The sequence below is a fragment of the Haliotis rubra genome, unplaced genomic scaffold, assembly GCF_003918875.1.
Source record: "Haliotis rubra isolate DU_JTF1 unplaced genomic scaffold, ASM391887v1 Scf1163, whole genome shotgun sequence".
Lineage (NCBI taxonomy): Eukaryota > Metazoa > Mollusca > Gastropoda > Lepetellida > Haliotidae > Haliotis > Haliotis rubra.
In genome coordinates this window covers 130594-154580 of record NW_025765074.1, presented here as the reverse complement: position 1 = coordinate 154580, position 23987 = coordinate 130594, and the positions used below count along the sequence as shown (strand labels likewise).

At 43.8% G+C, this 23987-nt stretch overlaps 1 protein-coding gene across 1 annotated transcript; it reads right to left on the bottom strand.

The window, feature by feature from the left end:
• Positions 1 to 756: 756 nt before the first annotated feature.
• On the bottom strand, positions 757 to 23241 carry LOC124256572 (pre-mRNA-processing factor 19-like). Its single transcript, XM_046690555.1, has 17 exons — positions 23190 to 23241; positions 20992 to 21141; positions 19632 to 19708; positions 12450 to 12507; positions 11616 to 11699; positions 11285 to 11358; positions 10201 to 10287; positions 9787 to 9828; positions 9060 to 9134; positions 8644 to 8719; positions 7276 to 7385; positions 6623 to 6778; positions 6440 to 6509; positions 5022 to 5183; positions 3973 to 4073; positions 3051 to 3112; positions 757 to 2576 (listed from the first exon to the last, which is right to left on the bottom strand). The coding sequence occupies exons 1-17, from the start codon at positions 23206 to 23208 to the stop codon at positions 2432 to 2434; spliced, it is 1548 nt and encodes a 515-aa protein (XP_046546511.1). The 5' UTR covers positions 23209 to 23241; the 3' UTR covers positions 757 to 2431.
• Positions 23242 to 23987: the final 746 nt, after the last annotated feature.

Here is a 23987-nt window from a genome sequence, read left to right as displayed (position 1 = left end):
GTGAATTGTTCCGGTTAGATGAAACCGTGGAATTAGGAGAGCGAATTACGATCATACCAGCGCCGATCCCGCTTTGGCGATGAATGCTTAGAAGTTCTCGAGAGTCTGTGATACGTTCGAAGAAACAGACCTACGGGAGATAATGTAGATCGCAGGTCTGGCGTAGAAGAAATATCGGTCATTACCACCCTGGTGCGCTCCTGAGAACGTAAACTGGGTGAGGGAACCTCCTAAAAGCCGTCTCCACGTTCTCAGATAAATAGGAATCTGACGGTTACGTCCATAAAATCTTCGTCCAGAAGCGAGGCGGCCGATTGAGAGCGGTGAGCAGTGAGGGTGGGGTGATCTAAGCATTGTTTCTTAGCGGGAGATGGACCAGACCCGCCAGAAATAGTCCTAGCCCTATCTGCCAAACGTCTGGCACAAGCACGTTTGTAAGATTTAAGCGCCTCATTAGACAGACCTGAAAATTTAACAATGGAATATATAGGCATGGAATACTAGTCATCATCATCAGGGTATAAAATCTCCATTCTGGTACCATAAATACCCTGACCTTATCCTCCATTTGAAGAAACAATAACATAGTCACAGTCCACTTTTACACAGCATAGCTTCACGTGCAATATATGCTTAAAGGGCTAATGATTACCCAATCAATGGATTAGTGAGAAGTTGATTTTCTTTCTCATCTCCCAGAGAAGTACACACTATCAACGTCTCTACACTTGCACAGAGCTTATTTGACTGGATTCCTATTTTTGCATCATGCTAAAGGATTCTGTTCAAGCGGTGGTTGCAAAAAGGGTAAAGAGTATTTTTCAAAGTAAACTTTGTTGAAATGCACAGGATAACCTGGGATGGGTTTAATGTTTCACACTGAAACTATGAGTGGACACAAACAACAGTCTTTAGTTTCTAACCACGATGCTATGCCTCTTCCCTATGATGTCAACATCAATGTGTGGTGGTGATGATGAGTACTTTCAGTATGTTTAATCAGATGCACGATGAATTATCCAAACGTTGACTGCACAAGTCCACCCACACCAGTGATGCTACAGATTGTAGGTTAAGTACAAAACAGATGATAAATCACCTTCATTGATCATCACTCCTCATCTCGCTGACAGGAGGGGCTGACATGTCACAATGCTCGTTATCGTTGTGGATTAATCTACTTCACATTACATGTGGAACAGAATTCCGGTCTCCGTGTCAGGGAACCAACATTTCACATGTGAACATTCATTGAAAATGACACATTCTTTGTTAAAACAGTAAAAGGTTGCACACATAATGCATTAATGGCGATCATCCGAAGTAAGCCAGAACTTGCCTTTAACCAACTGATAAACTGAAATACCTTAACAAAAAACAGGCTATACTTGTAAGTGAATACATGGTCACATCAAGTGTAGGCTCAACTCGATTCAGATGATTACACAAGAGACCTGTTAAAAAGGATAACACAGACCCAATTTTAAGCAGACTCAAATGTCATCACAGCCTGAGCCCATTCCACAAAGCAATCTTAGACTATTATATGGACACACTGGTAGTACTAAAATGACTTTGAGTAACAGCAATATGTCTATCCAACAGTACAGCCCTAGAATACATTGTTCAAAATTATGGAGTTCTTCGTGACCTTGAAGTCTGCTGCTGAAGCTGGTGAGTGTATGACACATTATTTAGCACTGATAATAACGTGTACAGATAAGTAATATAATGATGGGACCTGGCAAAAGAAATGTATGTCAAGGTGGCACCTTTTGCAAAAAACATTTGAGGGCTGTATGAGCACTTAGGGTTCAGTGGCCGGAGGTCAGATGCCAAGGGTCAGATTATGTGGAGTTTGGAAGGACGGCTCATGCAGCTTGCAAATCCTGGCAAACCTCATGAATACATACAATGGTTAATGGTAATCTCACCATCAATAAGTCATTATTACACTTGCATCAACGACAGCCTTGTGAATAGACATCACTAGCATTATGTTGCCATCATCTCAATAGTATGTAACACTTCACAGTATAAACACAAGCCACGAATCCATATTTAAACTTATTCAGGAAACCTTTTTTTTTCTGGCACAATTAAAACATGTAAATAACTTACAATGTGAAAATGATGTCCAAATGTACTGTTTGCATGAGAAAAAGCTGCCTCAAAATAAAACCATGAAGCAGGTTGTAATGCTACTTCACTTTAACCAAGAATGTGAACTTATCAACGTGACTTTTTTAAAAATGGATTAACTGACAGATTTAGCTCAGGTCAGGGCAGCTCAAAGTCACATTGAGAAGTTGGCACTAAACTTATTTTGGTCCTAAAAGATAACTGGATAGGTAATATTCACAAGACTGTTAGCACAGATAAAACAAGTTTTCTCAAGTTCTGTACAAGTAAACACACAGGATCTCCCAACTCAAGGCATGCCAAAGAACTTGAGGGATCTGTCCATGCTGCAGGACGCCATGAACGTTGCATTGTCCCCAAATCTGATGCCGGTCGCTGCCGCTGTGTGGTCATTGAACACAGCCAGTTCACTCCACTGCTTGCACAGGTACGCTCTGGAACAAACAAACAAGAATTGCTACTGGCTACCTATTCTGCTCCAAAAATAGATTGAGTGAGAGAGGTTTTACGCTGCTTTTAGCAATATTCTAGCAATATCACGGCCAGGGACATCAGAAATGGGCTTCATCCAAAACTAGAGACAAGCCTTGGGTACAAGAGATTAAATCTAATCCCCACAGGCAGACAAACCTACAGCAGTAAGGATTAAATCTGCCCAGGAGGCCCAAAGGGAGATAAGCCAAGAATCCAACGAGAAGATAGGCCCAGGGTACTGATGATTAAATCTGCTTGGGATCCCCACACAATCACAAGTCAATGTAACCTCCTCAGTGTGGGAATCCCCATCAGCTGTCATGACAACAGATACATAACTGTACTTCTAGAGCTTTGATCATCCCTGGCACATGATGAAGCTAAACAAGCTCCTCTTTGACTTGGTACTACCGCCCATCAATACCCCAACCTACCTGACATCTGATCCGGCCACAGCTAGGTAGGTACCGCTCTGGTCAAACGTCAGACTCTTCACCTGCAGAAGGACAAGAGAGATGCAGTCACAAGGCCTCTATATACACCAAACCATGAAGACAGTTCTGTATTGTATGACATGTCATTGTACATCAAAGGTAATCCGACATTACCACATACCATGATATACACCACTGAATAAACTCTACTTCTTTATTACATGAAATATATCCAGCTACTTTTATCATGTGTGTAAGTTCAATTTACTGACTTAAGGGTTTGGGAGATCATCTAACATGTCTACCATCTTCTATATATACCATGTTTGCCATGTTTTATATCTACCAAGTTCTATATCTACCACCTCTATATCTACCACCTTATATATCTACCATGTTCTATATCTACCACCTTATATATCTACCATGTTCTATATCTACCAAGTTCTATATCTACCACCTTATATATCTACCATGTTCTATATCTACCACCTTATATATCTACCATGTTCTATATCTACCACCTTTTCTATATCTACCATGTTCTATATCTACCATATCTACTGTCTATATCTACCACCTTCTATATCTACCATGTTCTATATCTACTGTTCTATATCTACCACCTTATATATCTACCATGTTCTATATCTACCACGTCTATCATCTTTTCTAAGATGCTTCGGTGAAAGATCAAAGGTGCCGACAGTACTTTATCAGACAATAATGTGCAATTTTTGCATTATGTCACAATGTAATGCCATTCTAGTCTGCCCCTAGTAATCGAACAATTTGCATTATGCGACAATGTAAGCGACGTCACGAGGCATGTCAGTTGCCATCGCCTCGTACAGCCTCCTACAGTAAACTACCATGTCTACCTAACCATATAACACAATCTGACACTGCATCTCTCACTCACCTCATAACTATCATCAAGCTGGATTGTCTTGAAGTTCTTCAGTTTCCTCAAATCCCAGAGTTTGACGACAGAGTCTTCAGCCGAGGTGGCCAGATAGTAACCTTGGGAACAGGAAGTGAGTAAACACTAGAACAAATTCCACTGTCCAACTTTCGGTCGTCACAATCAGTTAATAGTATGGTAAGCTATATCAGTCAGCATGCAAGACCAAACACACAAGATTTGAACTTCGAGCAACAACAGGACTCAAATGAGAGCACGATCCCATCAGTCTCTTGGACGACATATTACCAGGCTTCAGTGTTATATTTTGAGCACTGACTGACTGACTTTGGTTTTAAGCCGCTTTTAGCAATATTCCAGCAACATCACGGCGGGGGACACCAGAAATGGGCTTCACACATTGGACCCATGTGGGGATTCGAACCCGGGTCTTCAGCGTGACAAGCCAACGCTTTAACCACTAGGCTACCCCACTGCCCCTTTTGAGCACTGAAACTGGGTCTCCAGCATCAAGTGTGACACTGAATCAACTGGGCCACCGAGCAATTATCATTAAATAAGTTTAAAAGAACAAAAGTTGCCATGGTTACAAAATTCCAAGCACAAATGTATGTGTTGCAATACATTTTTTGCCAAAACTGGACAAGACAGAAATCAACTTATGTTTCACGGACAGCAGAGAGAATGAGATTTTGGTACAGTTGTAGACATCTTTAATGTCATACAATTTACGCCACAATGAGTGGTGTGACGTCATAATTGTGCTATGTAGGAGAACATCTTGAAAGGCTTGCTTAATTTTCATGAAGTAGAAATGTAACATTTAATTTAATTTATTGTTGTTAAAACTACAGAAAACTTATCACACCACTGAAAACAGTATGTTTATCTCTCAGTCAGGTTAACTGCTGACATGTAAGACATGTCAGCAGTTATCCACATTCCTGTGAACATCTTCTGTATTTGTACCACTGAATACAATGCAGTACACAACACCTCCTGCCTTCTGTCAAGTTGAATATTACAACTGAAATATTTCGGTTTACCGTTTTCAGAGAATGCGATGCTGGTGATAGGTCCTTGGTGTCCGGGGAAGTTGGCCACGTTGGTTCTCTCCTTCAGATCCCAAATCTTGATGACAGAGTCCTCAGTGCCAGTGCCGAAGATGAGACCGTCAGGATGGAACTGGGCACAGGTCAGCGCTGGCGCTGCCAACACACAATACAGAACTCATGTCTGGGAGGGAAGGAGGGATAGAGACACAATAAGTACATGGTTCTATAAATTCCAGGGACACCACGAATTTGATTGAAATACAACAATTACCAGGGTGCTATTAGGCAGAGCTCCAGATAAGATTTAGCTCATGTGGGTACTGTACCCACTGTATTTTGTTGGAGTGGGTATTATGAATGTTGAGTGGGTATTTCATTTTTGTTACCCACTGCTTTCAAATATGTACGTATTTCAGTCATTTTACTCACCTAAGTATTATGTCATTGAGTAAGTTTACTAAGCAGGTATGTCCTGCCTTATGTCATACTTAATCAAAACCAACTTAAATATAATGGAAATGATTTCATAAAAAAATCACTCATCCTATACTGACAGTACAACACTAGTCTTATACTAACAGTACAACTTGATAGCAATCGATGTCTTTTTCATTACGCAAGCGATTTTTATCAATATATTCCGTACGCATTTGTTTTAAACTTTTTGCGTATCGAACAATTTAAATGCGTAATTGGTATGCAACAATTATTTTTCAATGCATAATTGGAAATTTTCTATGCGTATTTTACCCGGATACGCAGCTTATCTGGGCCTCTGCATTAGGGCACACAGACCTCAGAAGCTGTAGACCCTGACAGAGCCTTTGAAACCTTTCATGAAATCTACCAGACAACTTTTGTCCTTTACCGTAGACACTACCACGATGAGTTACTGTATATTCAGTTCTAATTTGCTTTTGCTAGGCATTGTCTTATATGCAGGGATTAAGATTACCGTGTATTTGTCTCGTATACAGAGCTGGAAATAGCAATCAGCTGTGCACACGTTCCCCCGCGACCTACCGGTGATTTAGTTGGTCTGAGTTGGTCGCGATTGGGACCCCAACAGAAGTAAGGGAGATGTTTATTCAACGGACTGTTCTTTTAGTAAGCTAAGCCCAGATTACAAAGCATTGTTCTCATAGCAAGTTGATTTTTGGGACTGTTATTTTAGTCCATAGTCAGCCCAGATTACAAAGCATTGTTCTCATAGCAAGTTGATTTTTGGGACTGTTATGTCAGTCCATAGTCCGTCATGGAGAGAGTCCAGATTATAAGCAAGCTTTAATGATAAAATTAAGAAAAAAAATTGCCGGGACTCAGAGAGTAGTCCGGATTATGGAGAAAACCGGATTACACAGAGTCTGGATTTGACAGATTCCACTGTATATGGTAAAGTGAGAACTGACCAGATCCTGATGATGTGTCACAGACTTTGGTGAGAACACGGCCAGTGCGGATGTCGGAGAAAGCCCAGTGCTGGAACACAATAACAATTCAATTACATTTACTTAGTTTCATCTGACAGTTTCAGAGAAACAACTTCTGTCAGAAGAATAGCAAATAGGAATTACTAAACTGAATCAGCGTACCATGTCCTGTGAGCAGCTGAGCAGGAAGTCTCCCGTAGCGTGTAGACTGATGCCGGTGACGGGGGAGTCGTGGGCACGGATGATCTGGGCACACTGAGCGGTGGTGATGCCCCAAACTCGGATTGTACAGTCGGGGGATGCCGAGAACACAAGCTCCTGGAAAACATGGTAAACATGGATGATACAACTTGATCACATTATTATACTGACGTTCTCCCTACAACTGATCATCTCATTTACTGGAGAGTGACACATTATTTCAAAGCAAGGATTGATGTAAAACTTCAATGTAACTGGAGTTAATATGAGTATAACTTAATTATATAAACTTCGACATGATGTGATTGTGATACAATCAGGCTAAATTAGCTCCATTATCCAATTTATCACACAGATCACAGTTGAAGGAGGAACAATAGAAATGAGTGAGTTTGAGTTCTCAACTATCCAACAATTTTAATGTGGGGCATGTGAATTTAAGTTTAAATCAAAACAAAATTTAATCATAGAAATGGAGCTGAGGGACTATAAATAATTGACTCTGTTCCTGGATTTGAACCTATGACGAGCTGGTCACAACAACTAAGGGAAGCAACTCTGAAAGACACTGATGATACTGCTCAGGACTAGGGAGGATTGAGATGTTGATTTACCTCTTCTGGGTGGTAGATGACGCTGGTGACCTTCTTGGTGTGACCCTTGAGGATGGCCATGACCTGCTCCGTGTCCTTGTTGAACACTACAGCGTTCTTGTCATTGCCCCCTGGAACACATGGCATCTACATAACAAGGGGTGTCGCAACATGTCGACTTCAGCATGCTCAGATACCGGTAGCTATTGTGATACTTATTGTGTCATGGCTAACAACCAGTTCGTGTTGAGTGAGTGTTGAGCCGCACTCAGCAATATTCCAGCTACATGGCGGTGGTCTGTAAATAATCGAGTCTTGACCAGACAATCCAGTGATCAAAAGCATGAGCATTGATCTATGCAACTGGGATACGATGATATGTGTCAACCAAGCCAGAGAGCCTGAACTCCGATCTCGTATAGTCGCCTTTTACGACAAGCATGGGTTACTGAAGATCAATTCTGACCCAGATCTTCACGGAGTCGAATGTTGGTTTGTTCTAATCGTGCTAAGATATCATGCAACCAGATATATAACGGTTTCAAGACAGACAACACGTAATGTTATCCCCAGTAGTTACCAGGCCAAACCATTTAAAACTTTTATCTTTTGAAAATTGACACATTAATCAACCTGAATTGATCCATGGAAATGCATATGTGGTATTGTCATAACAGGTGTAAATTTGTACTACTTCAATACACAGGTTAATCTCTATTGAAACTATATGAGTTGCTTCTACTTCAAGGTAAGAACTAGTTTAGAATTCCTCAGCAACAGTAGAGCAAGACGGTCATCTGGAACATTTAGTGCTAGGATACACGACATACCCTGAAAACTACAGTACCTTTATAACATTAGGTAAAGGAAAGCGTGTTCAATTTAAACAAGTGTTTGCCACTAACATGGCAATATACCCTGTCACAAATAAGGTCAAGGTCACCCTGAAATGACTGGCATCTGCGTAATCACCCAATGTAGGCTGTAGACATAATTGAAGACATTGGGTGCAATGTTTTATGAGATATCGTGTTTACATAAGTTTGAAGAGTGGTCAAAGAGTCATGGTGACCTTGAAGATAAGGTCAAGGTCACCCAAAATCGACTGGTATCTGCGTAATCCCCCAATGTAGACTGTCACCAAATTTGAAGACATTGGGTACAGTGCATGAGAGATGAAGTGCATGAGATATCGCGTTAACAAGAATTAGGTCGTACAGACAGACACTGCTGAATGCATAGTGCGCCGTTCCGGAGGGGACAAAAAGAGCAGAGATTCATTCCCTTAAAGTATTTTGCAGACTTACTAGTGCAAAGAGTTTATGGATAGAAACTGGTTACTAATTCAGATGCTTACTACAGATACAATGAAACACCTGTATGTCTTACCTGTAACGATCCTGGAAGTGTCCCGGAGACACAGGTCCATGGAGAGGATACCAGGAACGCTGGCACTGTGAAGACCCTGCAGTGTCAGAGACAGTGTTGTAGAGCAACAATCAATCAAGTAAATACAACAGTCTGAAGGCATTTCTAACACACTGAATCAATCTTCCTGAAGTCACTTTATTCTTTGGTACAGTTATAAGAACAGGAAAGATCTGAAATCCTTATACTTACACTACACTATACAAAACAAGTTGAGGGCCATGATTCTTTCATAGCACTGTAGTCATGTCATTCCAGTATTATAAGCACTTAGCAAATCTTCCCCAAAGTACATACTGCGCATCTAAAAGCTGAAAAGAACCAAATGTTATCAACACAAGTGCAGACTATTTTGATTTGATAACAAATCTCCTTACAGTGTGTGAAGCGAGCTGTCTGTATTGACGGATGTCTTCTGTGGTGGCCAAACCCTCAGGAACTGTCTTGCCTCTCTGTAAACGAAACACAATAAAGTTCAATAATGGACTGGCTGAGTTTGGTTTTACGCCCGCTTTTAGCAATATTCCAGCAACATCACGGCGGGGGATACCAGAAATGGGCTTCACACATTGTACCCATGTGGGGATTCAAACCCGGGTCTTCGGTGTGACGAGCCAACGCTTCAACCATTAGGCTACCCCACCGCCCCTTCAATAATGGAAGACAGTAATGGGCTTAAGTAAGTTCTTAACAGAAATTAATTCGTAAATTTTAACATCAGCCTGACTGAGTGAATAAGCAGGAACTCTGTAAGATTGTAATCCAGTATTTAGCACCCAAGGGTTCTCAAAGGCTTGAGTGGCATGGTTGAACATTCGCTCGTCATGCCATAGACTAGGGTTCAGTTCCCCACCAGGGTACACTACGGTGAATATTGCTAAAAGCAGCAGAAGACCTTACTTACGCACATGTTAACAGTATGTTCCAGCATTTCACTTGTAACATGAATAGAGGATAAAAGAGTTAGTTCATTAGGTCTTGAGAAACCTTCATACCATTAACGGAACTGAGAGACAATTAAGTTCCATTCTCACCTACAGATATAGTCTATGTTTCCCACTTACAAGCTAATTATACTGCGAACTATGCCACTGACAAACGTACCTTCTTACGCTCCGCTGTAAGCAGTGTGGCTCGGTCGGACAGCTGTGAGGAATAAATAACATGTTAATATAAATTCTGGTACCACGAACTAACATAAAACATGATGCTGTTCGGCAGACATTAGCTTCTCAAATGACAAAAACAATTATAGTTGTAAAAAGTACAGGAATAAACTGTAAAAAAGACCAAATCCATTATATAGTTACAAAACTTAAAATATCATTTACAACAACAAAAGGGAATCTAACACAGTTGGGTCAAATTTGTAAATTCCACTTAATTGTATTAGCAGAATAAAAATATCTGATAAAATATTGAATGAATTCCAACCAAATCGTACAGATTATCATTACCAGAGAAGTCATGAAACAAGCTCTGTCTTGAGGAATATGTGTGTTGTCCTTCGGTACTGACCTTCTGAATGACCTCCTCTGACATGCCGACCTCCTCCATCTGACTGTCTGGCTGGATCCCCTCCGGACCAACTTCTGCAGGGTATGCCTGAAGATATGAACATCCAAAATAGTGGGTGAGTGAGTTTAGTTTTACCAGTGTATGAAATAAGCCAAAAACCCAGCCAGACATCAGGGCTGGTAACTTCAAAATGTTACCAGCCCAAAATGGATTTACTCAGAGCAGACACTAAGATATAGTGAATTTACTCAGATGTATGGGACATCTAAAACTGTTACCAGATCATCGAGCTGGCTTGTTGTAAATTTAGACCGTCTGTCAGAAATCTATGCCCGTCTCGGGCGGTCGGACGGGCCTTATTTCATACGCTGGTTTTACGTCGCACTCATCAATATTCCAGCTATATGGTGGCGTACATAAAAAATAAGACAGACGTACAAATTAAGTATTCACTGTGCAGGCGTTTATGATGAGACTTCAGCAAGAGTCTGACTTTATTTATTGTTTAAGGCTGCCCTCAGCAATATGAGATTTATCACAGCGTAAATAATCAGCCATGTCAGTGAACATGTCCAACCAATCCACTTGGACAACTTTCATATCCAGCATATTTTCCTGGAGCCTATTCTAACGCAGAATCCTCATGAGGTTAGGAGTACATAAAAACAGCCAACATGACTGCAGCCCATCAAACAGTGGTTGATGGAAAAAGGACATCTAACACATCCAAAACACAGCAAAGCTTGTCGATATCGTAACCTTCCCAGTGAAATGATCAAGGTTAACAAATTTCAGGATTTATGAATCCAGGTGGTATTACTCCATCAGCTATTTATAGACATTCCAAACCATAACTGCCTATGGTTTCCATGTTACCATGCAACCATGGTTACCATGTCAACAGTTTCCTGAATCAGCACAGTTGTATCCAAGTGCTGTCTTGTGAACCCAGGCTACTACACCGTTTTGCTTTCAGCCTGAGTTGTTCCGAAGATAAAATCCCATTTACAATACATTACATCTACTAGTAACGGCCAACATCAGAGAATGGCTGTACGTGTTAGAAGTGTCAGTTTCAACTCACCGGTGCTTGTGCTGGCTGTGGGTAGCCTCCAGGCCCTGCCGTCAAACCAGCCTGGGGTTTCAGTGTGGCCAAGGCTGAAACACAACAACACTGATCCATGAGACAGGTCAGCATGTAAAATTTCAGCATGATAAGACACAGTGACACTGGCAGTAGACTGATTGAGTGTGGCCTACTCCCTATACTGTATTTGCTTTACATGAACAGTGAGTGAGTACTACTGGGTGATCGAATTGCTTCATAATTATTTTACGCAAACAATCAAAATTATTTGGGTTAGGGTAATTTAGTTTGTGCATTTTACACAAACTTATCAGAAACTGTGACATACCTTCTCTGGCAGCTGTAACTTCCTTTGTGAGACGAGCGATCACACGACAGGCGGCGTCATGCTGGTACAGGGCGTGGGACAACTCTGAAAAATGACGACCCTACTCATTATTACACATCCATTATGTAATGATGGTGAGTGGGACAAGTTTGGTCAACGCTGCTTTGAAAAATATTCCACTTCTCACAATGTGTCAGTGAAAAGAATATACTAACATCTGTAATTTGGTTAATATTTTTCAATTTACACCGAGTACAGTGATAGCAATCACAATCACTCGTACTAAACCACGAGTGTTATCTTCAAGACCAAAGGTTATTGATGGGGGATGTCTTCAAGGGAGGTAACTCAGTGCTGCAGATCATGACTTCCAGTTACTTGCCTTCTTTGACAATACAGAGGCAACTTACATTTCTTTAACAGTGCAGGAATGTCTGCAGGATTGTCTGCTGAGGAGTCATTAGAAACACTGACATCTGCATATTTCTGATCAAGTGTTATGGTGCATGTGCTGTGTATTGGGTGTGATTTTGGTTACATGCATTCAAGAAATTCCAAGAACATTTATACTGATGTCACATGATTGTTTCTGTCCAGCAGAATATACCTATAACTCACCTTGTTTGACTGTGCCCAAGAGCATGTAAATATATCACCTTGTCTGTCTGCAGCTGTATATGTGCATAGCTCACCTTATCTGTGTCCAGTTGTATATGCATACAGCTCACCTTGTCTGGCTGCCTGTATTTATGTATAGCTCACCTTGTCTGTATATATTAGCTAAAGTTGTCTGCATCTGTTTACACAGAAAGTTCACCATATTTGTTAGCTCACCTTGTCTGGCTGTCTGCAGCTGTTGTCTCAGTGTGAAGCTGTGTAACATGACTGCATCCTGAAACAAGGACTCACATGTAGTTAAACAGAACAAGCTTACAGAACTGTTACAACTGCAGGAGTGATGAGTGAGGCGATTTTATCCAGCTTAAATGAGTGAGCGAGTAAGGTCATTGGCGAGTGAGCGAGTCATGACAGGCAAACGCTTTAAACTTTTACAAACCTGGAGAGGTTATGAATTCTTTGAAGAAAAGTCCTCCTTGGGGTACATATAAGCATTAAAATGTCCATTTTAAAAGCCTACGACAGTTGTAACAATATTTCAATAAAATATTTTACCAAACAAAAATCTCGTTATGTGTGGTGAGACCACCCCTACAGGGCCCCGTAGAGGGCCCCCTACAGCCAAGAGCAGGTAACTCTGGCTGTGTACCTCGTACCTCACTTTTCATGCTGAACGTGTCAGACAGAATGAGGGAGGTGGTGAGCGTCAGATTACCCAAGGAGGACTTTTCTTCAAAGAATTCATAACCTCTCCAGGTTTGTAAAATTCTTTTTCAGAAGAAGTCCTCCTTGGGGTACATATAAGCATAAGACAGACTCCCAACGATGTTGAGTCGGGAGCGGTATTCTGTCTGCCTAACATACCCCCTAGTTCAGTCGAAGGCACAGCCGAAGCCGCGACAGAGAGAGAAAGTACACTCACCTAGTCACCTGACCGCTGACGTCAATCAGGCGGGGGCGTGGCAAGGCGGGGGAAAAGGAGCCTAGCCGATAGGCTATTGGTGGAATTTATAAAGGCGGACGCAAGTCCCACCCCCAGACCATCAAAATGGGAGGGAAAGAATGGGCGAGTCCAATATATATCCCTCAGCAACCCAAACCAGCGAAGCTTGGTGCAGGGATGAACACAGTGACTGTAGCGAGTGATAATCGCTACATACGGTAAAAACCACCACCAATGTGTTACCACCACCGATAAAAATTGAGGAATTTATTAACACCTACACCATGAGAAAAGCAAACGTGATTTCTAAGGCTCATTCGGCTAGAGAATCACGACACTGCCCACTGGTGAGAACTGTCTGGCCAAACCGAGCACGCTCCCGTGAGTGTTTGTCCAGCTGATAGTGGCGGATGAACGTATTCGGTCGGCTCCAGATAGCCGCTGAGCAGATCTCCTCAATCGGCAGTGCCGCCGCGGTATGCTTTTGATGTCGCCACTGCCCTAATCGAATGAGCCTTTAAACCCTGAGGGATGGTTAATCCTTTGTAAGAGTAACTTCGAACAAATGGCAGAGACAAGCCACCTAGATATGGTCTGCTTGTTCGCGGAAGACCAGCCTTGCCACCGCCATAACAACAGAACAGCTGCTTATCTTTCCTGATAGCAGCCGTTCGTTTGATATAAGCCTTGAGAGTCTTACGGACATCTAAGGCGGAGAGCACGCCCGAGAGAGGTACCGGACGATGGAGGCTGAGTGAAAGCTGGCAGTTCGATAGGGCCCAAGTTATATGAAAGGCCTGCGACCTTAGGGCGGTAGGAGTCTGGCAACCGAATACTGACTCTGTCTTTGTGAAAGACAGTCAGAGCAGGATCCGCTGACATCGCATGGATATCACCTACCCGCCTGCCAGACGTTACCGCCACAAGAAAGGCAGCCTTCCAACTTAACAGCTGGAGTGAAAGAGACGACAGATCGTGAAAGAGAGGACCGGACATCCAATCAAGAACGATTGACAAGTCCCATGGGGGACTAATCCGCCGGACAGTCGGACGGATTCTGTCCACGCCTGCTAAAAAGCGCTGTACGAGAGGGTGCTGCCCCAAGAGAGCACCGTCGGCAGGGATATGGAAGGCAGAGATTGCCGTGGAGTAGCCCCGGATAGTAGACGCGGCTAAACCGGCTTCTAACCGAGACTGCAAGAACTCCAGTACTTCAATTACAGTTGAAGAAAAGGGATCAAGAATCCCTCTGCCGACACACCAGCGCGCATAACAGGCCCATCTATCCTCATACTGAACGTTTGTCGAATCCCTCCGCGAAGCCAGAATTGTGTCTGCAACTGGTGCAGGAATTCCGCACGCGTAGAGGCGATTCCGGACAGAGGCCAGGCCACCCACTGAATCCTGGGATTCAGGTCGCGGCGCTCCGTTCTGGATAGTAAGTCCGGTTGAAAGGGTAATAGTACAGGAGGCTGAGCCAGAAACCTGAGTAGTACCGGAAACCAGCTTTGAGCCGACCAAAGGGGTGCAAGGAGCACAAGAAGTCGAGCTGGTTGGGTGGCAAGCTGCAAGAGGACTTTGGGAATCAGGGTAGTGGCGGGGCACGCCCACAGAACCCTGTCCGTCCAATCGAGCTGGAAAGCGTCTTGGGCGATGGCTCTCGGATCCGGTATCCGAGAGCAAAACACCGGAATCTGGTTCGTCCCCCCAGATGCAAACAGATCCACCTGGAACGACCCGAACAACTGGGAGATAGCCCCGAATATCCCCCGATGGAGCATCCACTCGTGTGGGGCCAGGATACGACGAGAGAGTGCATCTGCTCGAACGTTGTCCGCCCCAGGGAGATAAACAGGCATTACCCGTATGTCGAACTGGTCGCACCAGAGCAGAAACTGCCATGCCTCCTGCAGAAGAGACGGGGAAACCGTACCGCCCTGCTTCAGGATGTAGGTCATTGCCGTCTGGTTGTCCATCTCGAGACGGACCACACGGCCTTGAACCTGCTCCCGAAGTCGTTTGAACACCAACCTGACTGCTCTCAATTCTAGCACATTGATGTGCAGTTGCGCCCTCACTCTGTGACCACAGGCCTGAGACCGACAGGGAGGGCCCAGCACGCCACCCTGTGAGGGAAGCGTCCGTCTGAATTGAGAGATCTGGCGATGGGATGTCCAAAGGGAGCCCTTGGATAAATTCCCTGCCAGTGTCCACCACCGTAAATGAGGAATTAGCCACCCTGGAGTGTGGAGAATCAACTTCGTAACCCTGGGTGTGGACCCACATTCGAGCTAGAGCCTGCTGAATGGGTCGCATCCTCAACCCGCTCGCCAACGATGTCCACCGTTGCCGCCATGTTGCCTAGCAACTGGAGCCAAGTCCCAGCTGAGGCCCTGGGGAACTTCGAGAAATTGTAACACAACTCTGGACTTTGGTGACGCGGTCGGGAGACAGGGAGACTATCCCTCGGCTGTCTCGAATCTCGCTCCCAAGAACACCAGATCCTGGGTGGGGAACCAGTTCTGATTTCTTGAGGTTGATAATCCAGCCCAACTTGGTGAGAATACTCATCACAGCAAGTGTCGCAACTCGACTCAAGTGAGTGGCAAGCGCCATCGAAGGAGCCAATCGTCTAGGTGCGGGTGACAGCACCTGCCCTGTGACCTGGCTACCTGAGCTGGAATTAGCATGAGTTTGGTGAACACCCTTGGCTGTGGAAATGCGAAGGGAGTACCGAAACTGATAGCACCTCCCGTCGAAGGAAAACCTTAGGTATTTCCGAACTTCGGGGTGCATAGGGACATGGAAGTGCAGCGTCTTTGAGGTCGATTGGCGTGAGCCAATCTCCCTTCTCCACAGACGAAATCACCCGAGCGCGGTGTTTCCATCTTGAAGGGCGGTACCTCTAACATGTCGTTCAGACCTTTGAGGGTTTAGAATAGGTCTGAACCCTCCGTCCTTTTTGATGACAAGGAAATAAGTTGAGTAAAACCCAACATTTCTTGTCCCACAGGAACCACCTCTATGGCTGCCTTGTCCAGCAACGACTGGACCTCGACGGAGCACTTCCGCCTTCTCTAGGGCAGCCCGGCACTGGAGTGCAACGGATCCCGGAGAAGGGGGGTGGGTCTCGCTTCAACTGTGGCATGTGGCCTTCCCTGAGTGTGGACAGGACCCAGGGATTGGACATGACTTTTCCCATTCCGACAGGAAGAGGGAAAGTCGACCACCCACAGGGATATGTGGCATGAGACATTGCATACCTGACCTCGGCAGTACTCCGACTGCTTGGTCTGGTACCAACAAGGGCTCCGGAGGAATTATAGCTGGGAAGCCGGGGCTGACTTCCCCTTCCTCTGAAAAGGCTGGTGGGGCGCCGTGCCTTGCCCTTGCCCCTGCCTCTGCCCTTACCCCTCCAGCGACTGCAAGGGGCTGAGCCCATTTAACAGATTCCTTCGCCCGGCAGAAGGATATCGCGGAGGAGACAACCGGGGGCATGGCGAGGCGTGTGAGGCTGTTCCAGCAAGGGCTTAGAGTCCTTGAAGGTTGAGACAGCCTCCGCGCCTCCCCGGACTACTGTAGCTGCCCGGGGAACAGGGTAGAACCCATCCGGAATGGCAGCCAGCAGAGCCTGTTAGCGTGGCAGGCGAATACCTGCGCATGCGAAAAGCCACAGGCGGACGGAGGCCCATCACCGCCGACATCATTTGGCAAGCCGGCGACCTGATAGAATCGCAGCCGCCAGATGTGACTGTACCTCCGTTAATTGCTTAGCCAAGGTGGAGGGAGACGAATCTTCCTCCACCCACCCACATCCAGTAGTTGCCTCTGCAACACCGAGATGTAAGCGGAATGGATCGTCACTTTGAGGCATTGAACTGCATTGCGGTATTGCTCTTCAAAGGATCGATGAGGCGGATTTAAGCTGTAAGCGTTAGTCGTGAACGGCGGAAGCCGGCGACCTTGCTTGGCTGAAGCCATAGAATTACCAGCGAACCCCAAAGAGGCGGCCGGATGCGTAAACACAATGTCGTCAACCACTGGAGGATTGTAAGGCAAGCCTCCCCATGAGGTACCCGACGGTCAAGTTCTGGCAAATCGAACCTGGACCTGGTACCACAGAGGAGGGGTTGATTACCTCAGACAAGACTGAGGGTAATATCGCGCAGCCTTGTGTCCCCACCTTGGTGGGAGCAAAAGCCTCCCTGGGAGGCTTAAACTCCTGAGGGTCGGGGTGCGCCAGTACTGACCACTACCTGGGGCAGGACAGAAGCAATGCGCTCCCGTACCTGCCTCAGGGGCGCGCAGCCGAAACCAAAGGCGTGCCCTACTCCTCCCGACCCTCATCCTCCTCCATAGCCTCCTCGAATCGATCCTCAATGAGTGAGGTCTCTGTATCCAGAGAGAGCTCTGAGGGATCATCCGAGGGTCTCTACAGAGAGAGGGACAAAGGCTCGAGCAGAGCGGGTTGCCCGGCACACCTGACCCAAGACTTCGATACTGAGTCGGCGGTGCGTGGCGAGGAAGAGCCGTGCTGGGATTCCTCAATGGTAGACAAAATGATCCAGACACCGAATGGCCCGGCCAAGCCGGGCGCGCGGTGGGACCAGTTCTTGCAGTAGCGGCAACTACAGGCACTGAGCCTGCCAAACTACTAACTACTGGACCAGACCCGAGCCAAGGCTCTGGCCGGTAGTAGTTACTACAGCGGAGGGTGGCCAGCAACCGAGAGGCGAAACTTCGGAGCCGACACACCCCGACAGAAACCCCACACCAGAGCCTAAGCTGAGGTTGGGAGCACTGCCCGCCATAGACCGGCACACACACCCGCACCTGGCGGACACCAATCTCCTGACGGAGGCCAGCCATCGCGTCAGCCACGAGAGTGTGGACCCGAATCCATCTGCTTCTGCAATATATCAGAAAGTAAATCAATTGTTAGCTGGTTAGAAACAGGGACAGGAGGGGAAGGTGCCTGTGATGTTGAGGGGATGGCAGGTGAAAGAGCCGGAGGCCCGCACCCTTCGCCCGTTTAGGAGCACCCCGAAAGAGAGAAGCGAAGCCTTCTTTTCTTTGCTTTTTATCTTTGTCTTTAGGCTCTCCTGACCCCAAATGTCCCCGCCTGAAGTAGGGCGACGTAGAACATGTAATCAGCACGTCTGGACTTGATGGTGAGGGGAGAAAGCCTGACACATAGAACAACCTTGTTGCGTCATGGGCTTCCTCTGCTAAACAACGTAAGCAAACCAGGTGGCGATCCTGAGGCGACAAACTGCGCTACAGGTGACACACCCCTTTGGGCTGCAAAAACAGAACCAGCTATGACAATAGCAAGGACTGTACGATATACATAATATAATATGCACGCAACAAAACAGAACAAAATACAACGCCGGGCGATATTTTAACTGTTACAGCAAAGCTATTAAATACTAGCGCAAAGCCATAATAGCGGGCGTAATTCGCGTCATACATAGGTGACAAAGAGCAACATGTGTGGCGACCGTAAACGCGGCGTCCGCGAAAACACTCAAGCAAAACTTACCTAAAGCCTGGAAAAAGAGGAATTTAGGCAAGTATAATCTACAAAATGAAATATCAGCCCCTTCTACGACCGACTACAAGGCTTTTTCTAAAGCCAGGAGAAGGAAAACAAGCGGGACCCAGCGGTCCGCCATCTTGCCTGCCACGTGGCTGGAGACAGCGAACACGCCGGTAAAGTTACAACAAATCATGAATGAAAAAAGTCATACAACGATTCCAGCTAAGCCTCGAGCGAAAAAAAGGAACCATACATACAGGATTTGACTCTATCTCACTCATCGCTCTCTTATTCGTAGCTTCTTGGACCATGCAATCGACCTACGCGGCCGACGACAGCATGAAAAGTGAGGTACGAGGTACACAGCCAGAGTTACCTGCTCTTGGCTGTAGGGGGCCCTCTACGGGGCCCTGTAGGGGTGGTCTCACCACACATAACGAGTTTTTTGTTTGGTAAAATATTTTATTGAAATATTGTTACAACTGTCGTAGGCTTTTAAAATGGACATTTTAATGCTTATATGTACCCCAAGGAGGACTTCTTCTGAAAAAGAACCTAGGCTATGCCATCCCCCTTTTAAGAAATAAAGCAATTGGTCATAAGACTCGTATAGATGACCATAGAAAAGTGGTGATAAACAAGGGCCACAATCAGGACAAATATTCCATTTAAACCAATCAATCAGCAAATTCTGGCATGTAAGGGAAGCAACTCAGTCTCACTATATCCCACCGTGCCACCAGTGTTGTAGATTTCTGGAAGAATCATACTTACCCAATACATTGTGTTCAGATATACACTACTGGGAACATATAGCGAACAGCAGCAAACACATTGTTGTGGGTATATTTGTATTATGGCCATGGCTATGAGGTGAACAAATGCAGAGATAGACATCTTAAAAAATTATTACCCATTCATCTTGAAGCGCTTTCAGAATGGCTGGGATACTTGTTGCTGATGGGGGTCTGGGCTTCACAAGTGGAGATGCTGAAATAGATAACATCATACATGGTGTGACAATTGGACCAGTAAGATGCAAACAAGGCATCTAAAGATCACCACCTTCAATTCCTTTCCGAAGAAACTTCATGTTTTCTGCTAATTACAAGAACTACTACCTTTCACATGGTACCAGGAACATTTACCCATACATACACCTGGCTGTTAGACATTCATTGTTTCAGATTGGTTCATTTTCTGGGACACACCCTCATATCCAGTATGGTATACAATATTGTTCAAGTAGGGTCCCAGATAGCATTCAGACGTTGGCCCAACGCTGCAAAGGTTTTGCCAACATTGCCAACGTTGGGCCAACGTCCGAATGCTATCTGGGGTGGTGGTAAACACATGATACATGAGTGAGTGAGTTAGTATGGTTTTACACTGCTTTTAGCAATATTCCAGTCATATATCCACACAAATTCCTGAAATGGCATTAAAGTATTATTCTATTATATTCTAATATCATGGCAGGGAACACCAGAAATGGGCTTCACACATATACCCATGTGGGGCTTCGAACCCGGGTCTCCGGCATGACGAGCAAACGCGTTAACCACAAGGCTACCCCAAAGCAAAACATGATAGATAAATGCCATATATGTTATATGTCTTGTCAATATTTTATGAAATAACCAAACTGTAATACTAGCAAAATCAGATACTTATAAATACTGTAAAGAGTATACAGTGTTTCCACTGGCATTTTTTCCAGCTGGACATTGTGACTGGCTAGCATTTCAAATACCGGCCATTTGTAAATATTACCTGTCAAGTGATCACGCTTTTCATTGTGCGCGCGACACTGCACGCTAACAACCAATCAGTAAGGTAGAGGGCTTCGCAATGCGTCAATGCCACTATTTTTAGCACAGGGTTTTCCAAAACTGCTAATTTTGATTTGACAACACCTTGATGTCATTGTGAAAACATAATCCTTTTTTGAGGAGAAATAAAATTGACAGGGGTAGTCAGAAAATTGATTTTAAGATTTGCCGGACACTATGACTGACAGCCTTTGAAATTACCGGACATTCTAACTTTGTACCGGTCAAAGGCCGGTATACACCAGATAACGGAAACACTGCAGCCACACAAATAAAGGTTGGAAGTAAATATATTCATGCCTGGTACAATGAATTTTTAAACTAATCTCACAAATACCTGACATTTTACTCTCTCTATCAAGATGACACCTGACTGTTACTATTTACTTTATGGGTAACTTTTATGAGTGACCGTCATTTTTACTTCAGTTGTGAACTCACTTTTGATGTCAACCAGCAGATCCACTGCCAACTGTTCTCCATTCATGGGGTCCGTGCCATGATCTTGGATGTATTTCTCCACCAGGCGGCGCTCAAACACATGGCCGGAAACTGGTGAGAGCACTGGATGCTCGGGTACCTCGTTACTAACTGCAACAAGATGTCACTGATGATCAGACTACAATGACTACTGTATGTCAACGTAATGTGAATCATGTTAAGAGATACAACTGAAGATCATCGTCCAACTCAGTGTCAAGATAATTCATCTCCGAGACAAATCACTCTTCATCATATTCATGCTGTTACTGTTAGCAATATATCATCATGATATATTTGGTGGCAAGCTATTTGTACAGTTTATGTGCGTGATTGAGTATGGTTTTACACCTTATTTAGCAATATTCCAGCAATATCACGGCAGGGGACACCAGAAATGGACTTCACACATTATAACCATGTGGGGAATCGAACCCGGGTCTTCACTACCCCACCGCCCACACAGTTTTTGTGCTTGAGTACAAACTACATGGTCAAAAGAAAGGTAGGTATAATTTGTTTTTATTACTGTAGTCATTCATAAACATGACAAATATAACAAATAGTCAGAATTCAAATATGGTGTAATGTTTAACTTGATGCATTACACATAGAAAAAATGAACATGTTGAAGCGCAGGATAAACGACAGACATATTGTGTCGGATCGCATTAGAGTTGAATTCTCCAGTGAAAACATTGACATGTTGCAGTCAAATTACATTCTGTGGCTCAAATTACAAAATTCTGTCAAATTCTGCTGTACCAACTAACTAGTTCCCTGAGATTCCAGGAACTGTCATTCAAAATGGTTATCCTTGGATGCAAATTATGCAAATAAATATGTATAGTATCACAGATATCCATGGTTAGATGTGAACAGAGTTTTCTGTGCCTCTGCAATTGCAATTTACTCTGCATAACTCCAAACTTGATAAAAACGTAAGAGATCTGTAGCCTATCTCAAAAGTAATCCGGAAAGAGTTCCTTCCGTTCTCCCAACCCTAAACCAAACTCTAAACCTAATCCTTACTTAAATTTTGGACTTTTCGTCATTTTGTGAGTTCTTTAGTAATTGTTGTGTTAAGTTTTGTTAATAATTTTAGCAGGGCTCCAGATAATTTTTCAACATCAGGAGTACGTACTCCTTATTTGTTCAATATTGAGTACTGGAAAACCTAAGTGTACATTTAGAGTACAGAATGGAAGCTAATGGACTATCAGTAATCTTGTGTTTCGTTTCATATATGCACCACAACATTGCCACTCTTGTGTAAACAGGTCAATAAACAATAAAACAATATTTTTTTCAGATAAATACATCTGTAAATGATTCTAAGACTGTACACCATTGCTGTGGTGCGTATCTGCTACGTTTGTAAATTATTTCCTACCGTATTGTTCATATTTTTTATCCGTACATACGCCGATACGGCCCTTATCTGGGGCCCTGATCTTAGTATATTTATACATATTATATGGGATGGGGGAACGGGAGGAACTCTTACCAGTAATTCTCACGACCGCAAAAATGGTGTTTGATAGGCAAGTGCTCAACCCAGTGAATCATGAAGTGGTGTTTGATCAGAAAGTGGTTTGTAACTTTAACGATGGCAAGGCATGTTTGATTAGAAAGGGATCCTTGGGTTTCACAATTGTGGTAAGCTGCTCATAGTAACCTGCAGACTTGAAATTAGGACGATAATCTTGACAGCTTACTTCATGTACACACGTGTATGAAAACACGCAAAAGTCAAGTGACCGAAAACCGAACACTAACGAAAATATGTGATTATATTCTGAATATTTCCGAAAGACTACTTAGTGAATAGTCAGCCCATAGAAAGTGATACTATTTACATAATAAGTTCATATACATTCTGTTTTGTATTATACGAAAATTTCAGCTGCACAACATTGCTGACTAGATCTAGTGATTGAAGATTTGCCATGTTTTGTTTGAAAATTAAACTCATGCAGCATGGCTAACCGGCAAAGCAACATCGATTAGTCTTGAGCAGAACAAAGGAATACATTCACTATATTTATCACGCCACATCAAAATGTGTGCTATTTTGAAATATAGAACTGATCAACACACACATTAATTCTGTGACCATAAATCACGTAAATATAACGCGAAAAGATATGAACACTTACTTGCACAGCACAGCGCCATGTTGGATATGTCACGTGACTATAATGTTTTGCTAAAACGAAACGAAATAAATGAAAAAAGGGAGACAACCGCGAAAGTATTATGTCTGAACCAAAGGGAGAGAACCTTTACCGAAATCGGCAATGATGTGATCCGTTGACACTCGTTTCTCTGATATCACGCTCGTTTACACCCACGCGACTCTGGTCTCCTGTCATATTGGATCTGTTAAACGTAATAAATATTGATGCCATTAATATATTTATTAATTAGCATGTAACTTGTTGTACACGGAAAGACAAGATCCTAGACTTGTGTTATGGTAATGTAGCAGTGACATTTCACTTTGTATTATATATTTTGTTTTATTTAAAATGTCAATAAAAAAATCATATAAAAACATTTCTTGGTGGTGTTATACAGTTTTGTGGCCAACAGTATTATTAGTGCTCGTCCTGTGTAGGCCAGGTTAATGAATATGCATTTCACGTGCATTTCATGTTTATGGGAATCTTTGTTATAACACGGATGATTTTGATTGGTTGATTGGATCGTCTGCTTCAACATGATTATACCTCGTGGTGTCTTGTGATTTTCATTGCATTCTGAGAGCTGATAATGTGAGGTCGAGTTAGAGGAGTCACCAGGTTAGTTATGTTGGGTTGTAGAATGGTTTCTAAAGTTTTAGGTTATAACAGCTCAGTAATGCATATAAAATAAGTTCTAGACTACAAACGTCTATTAATATTAAATAACGTTGGCAGTTTGGATATGTAAATATGTTGTGCTAATCCGTAAAG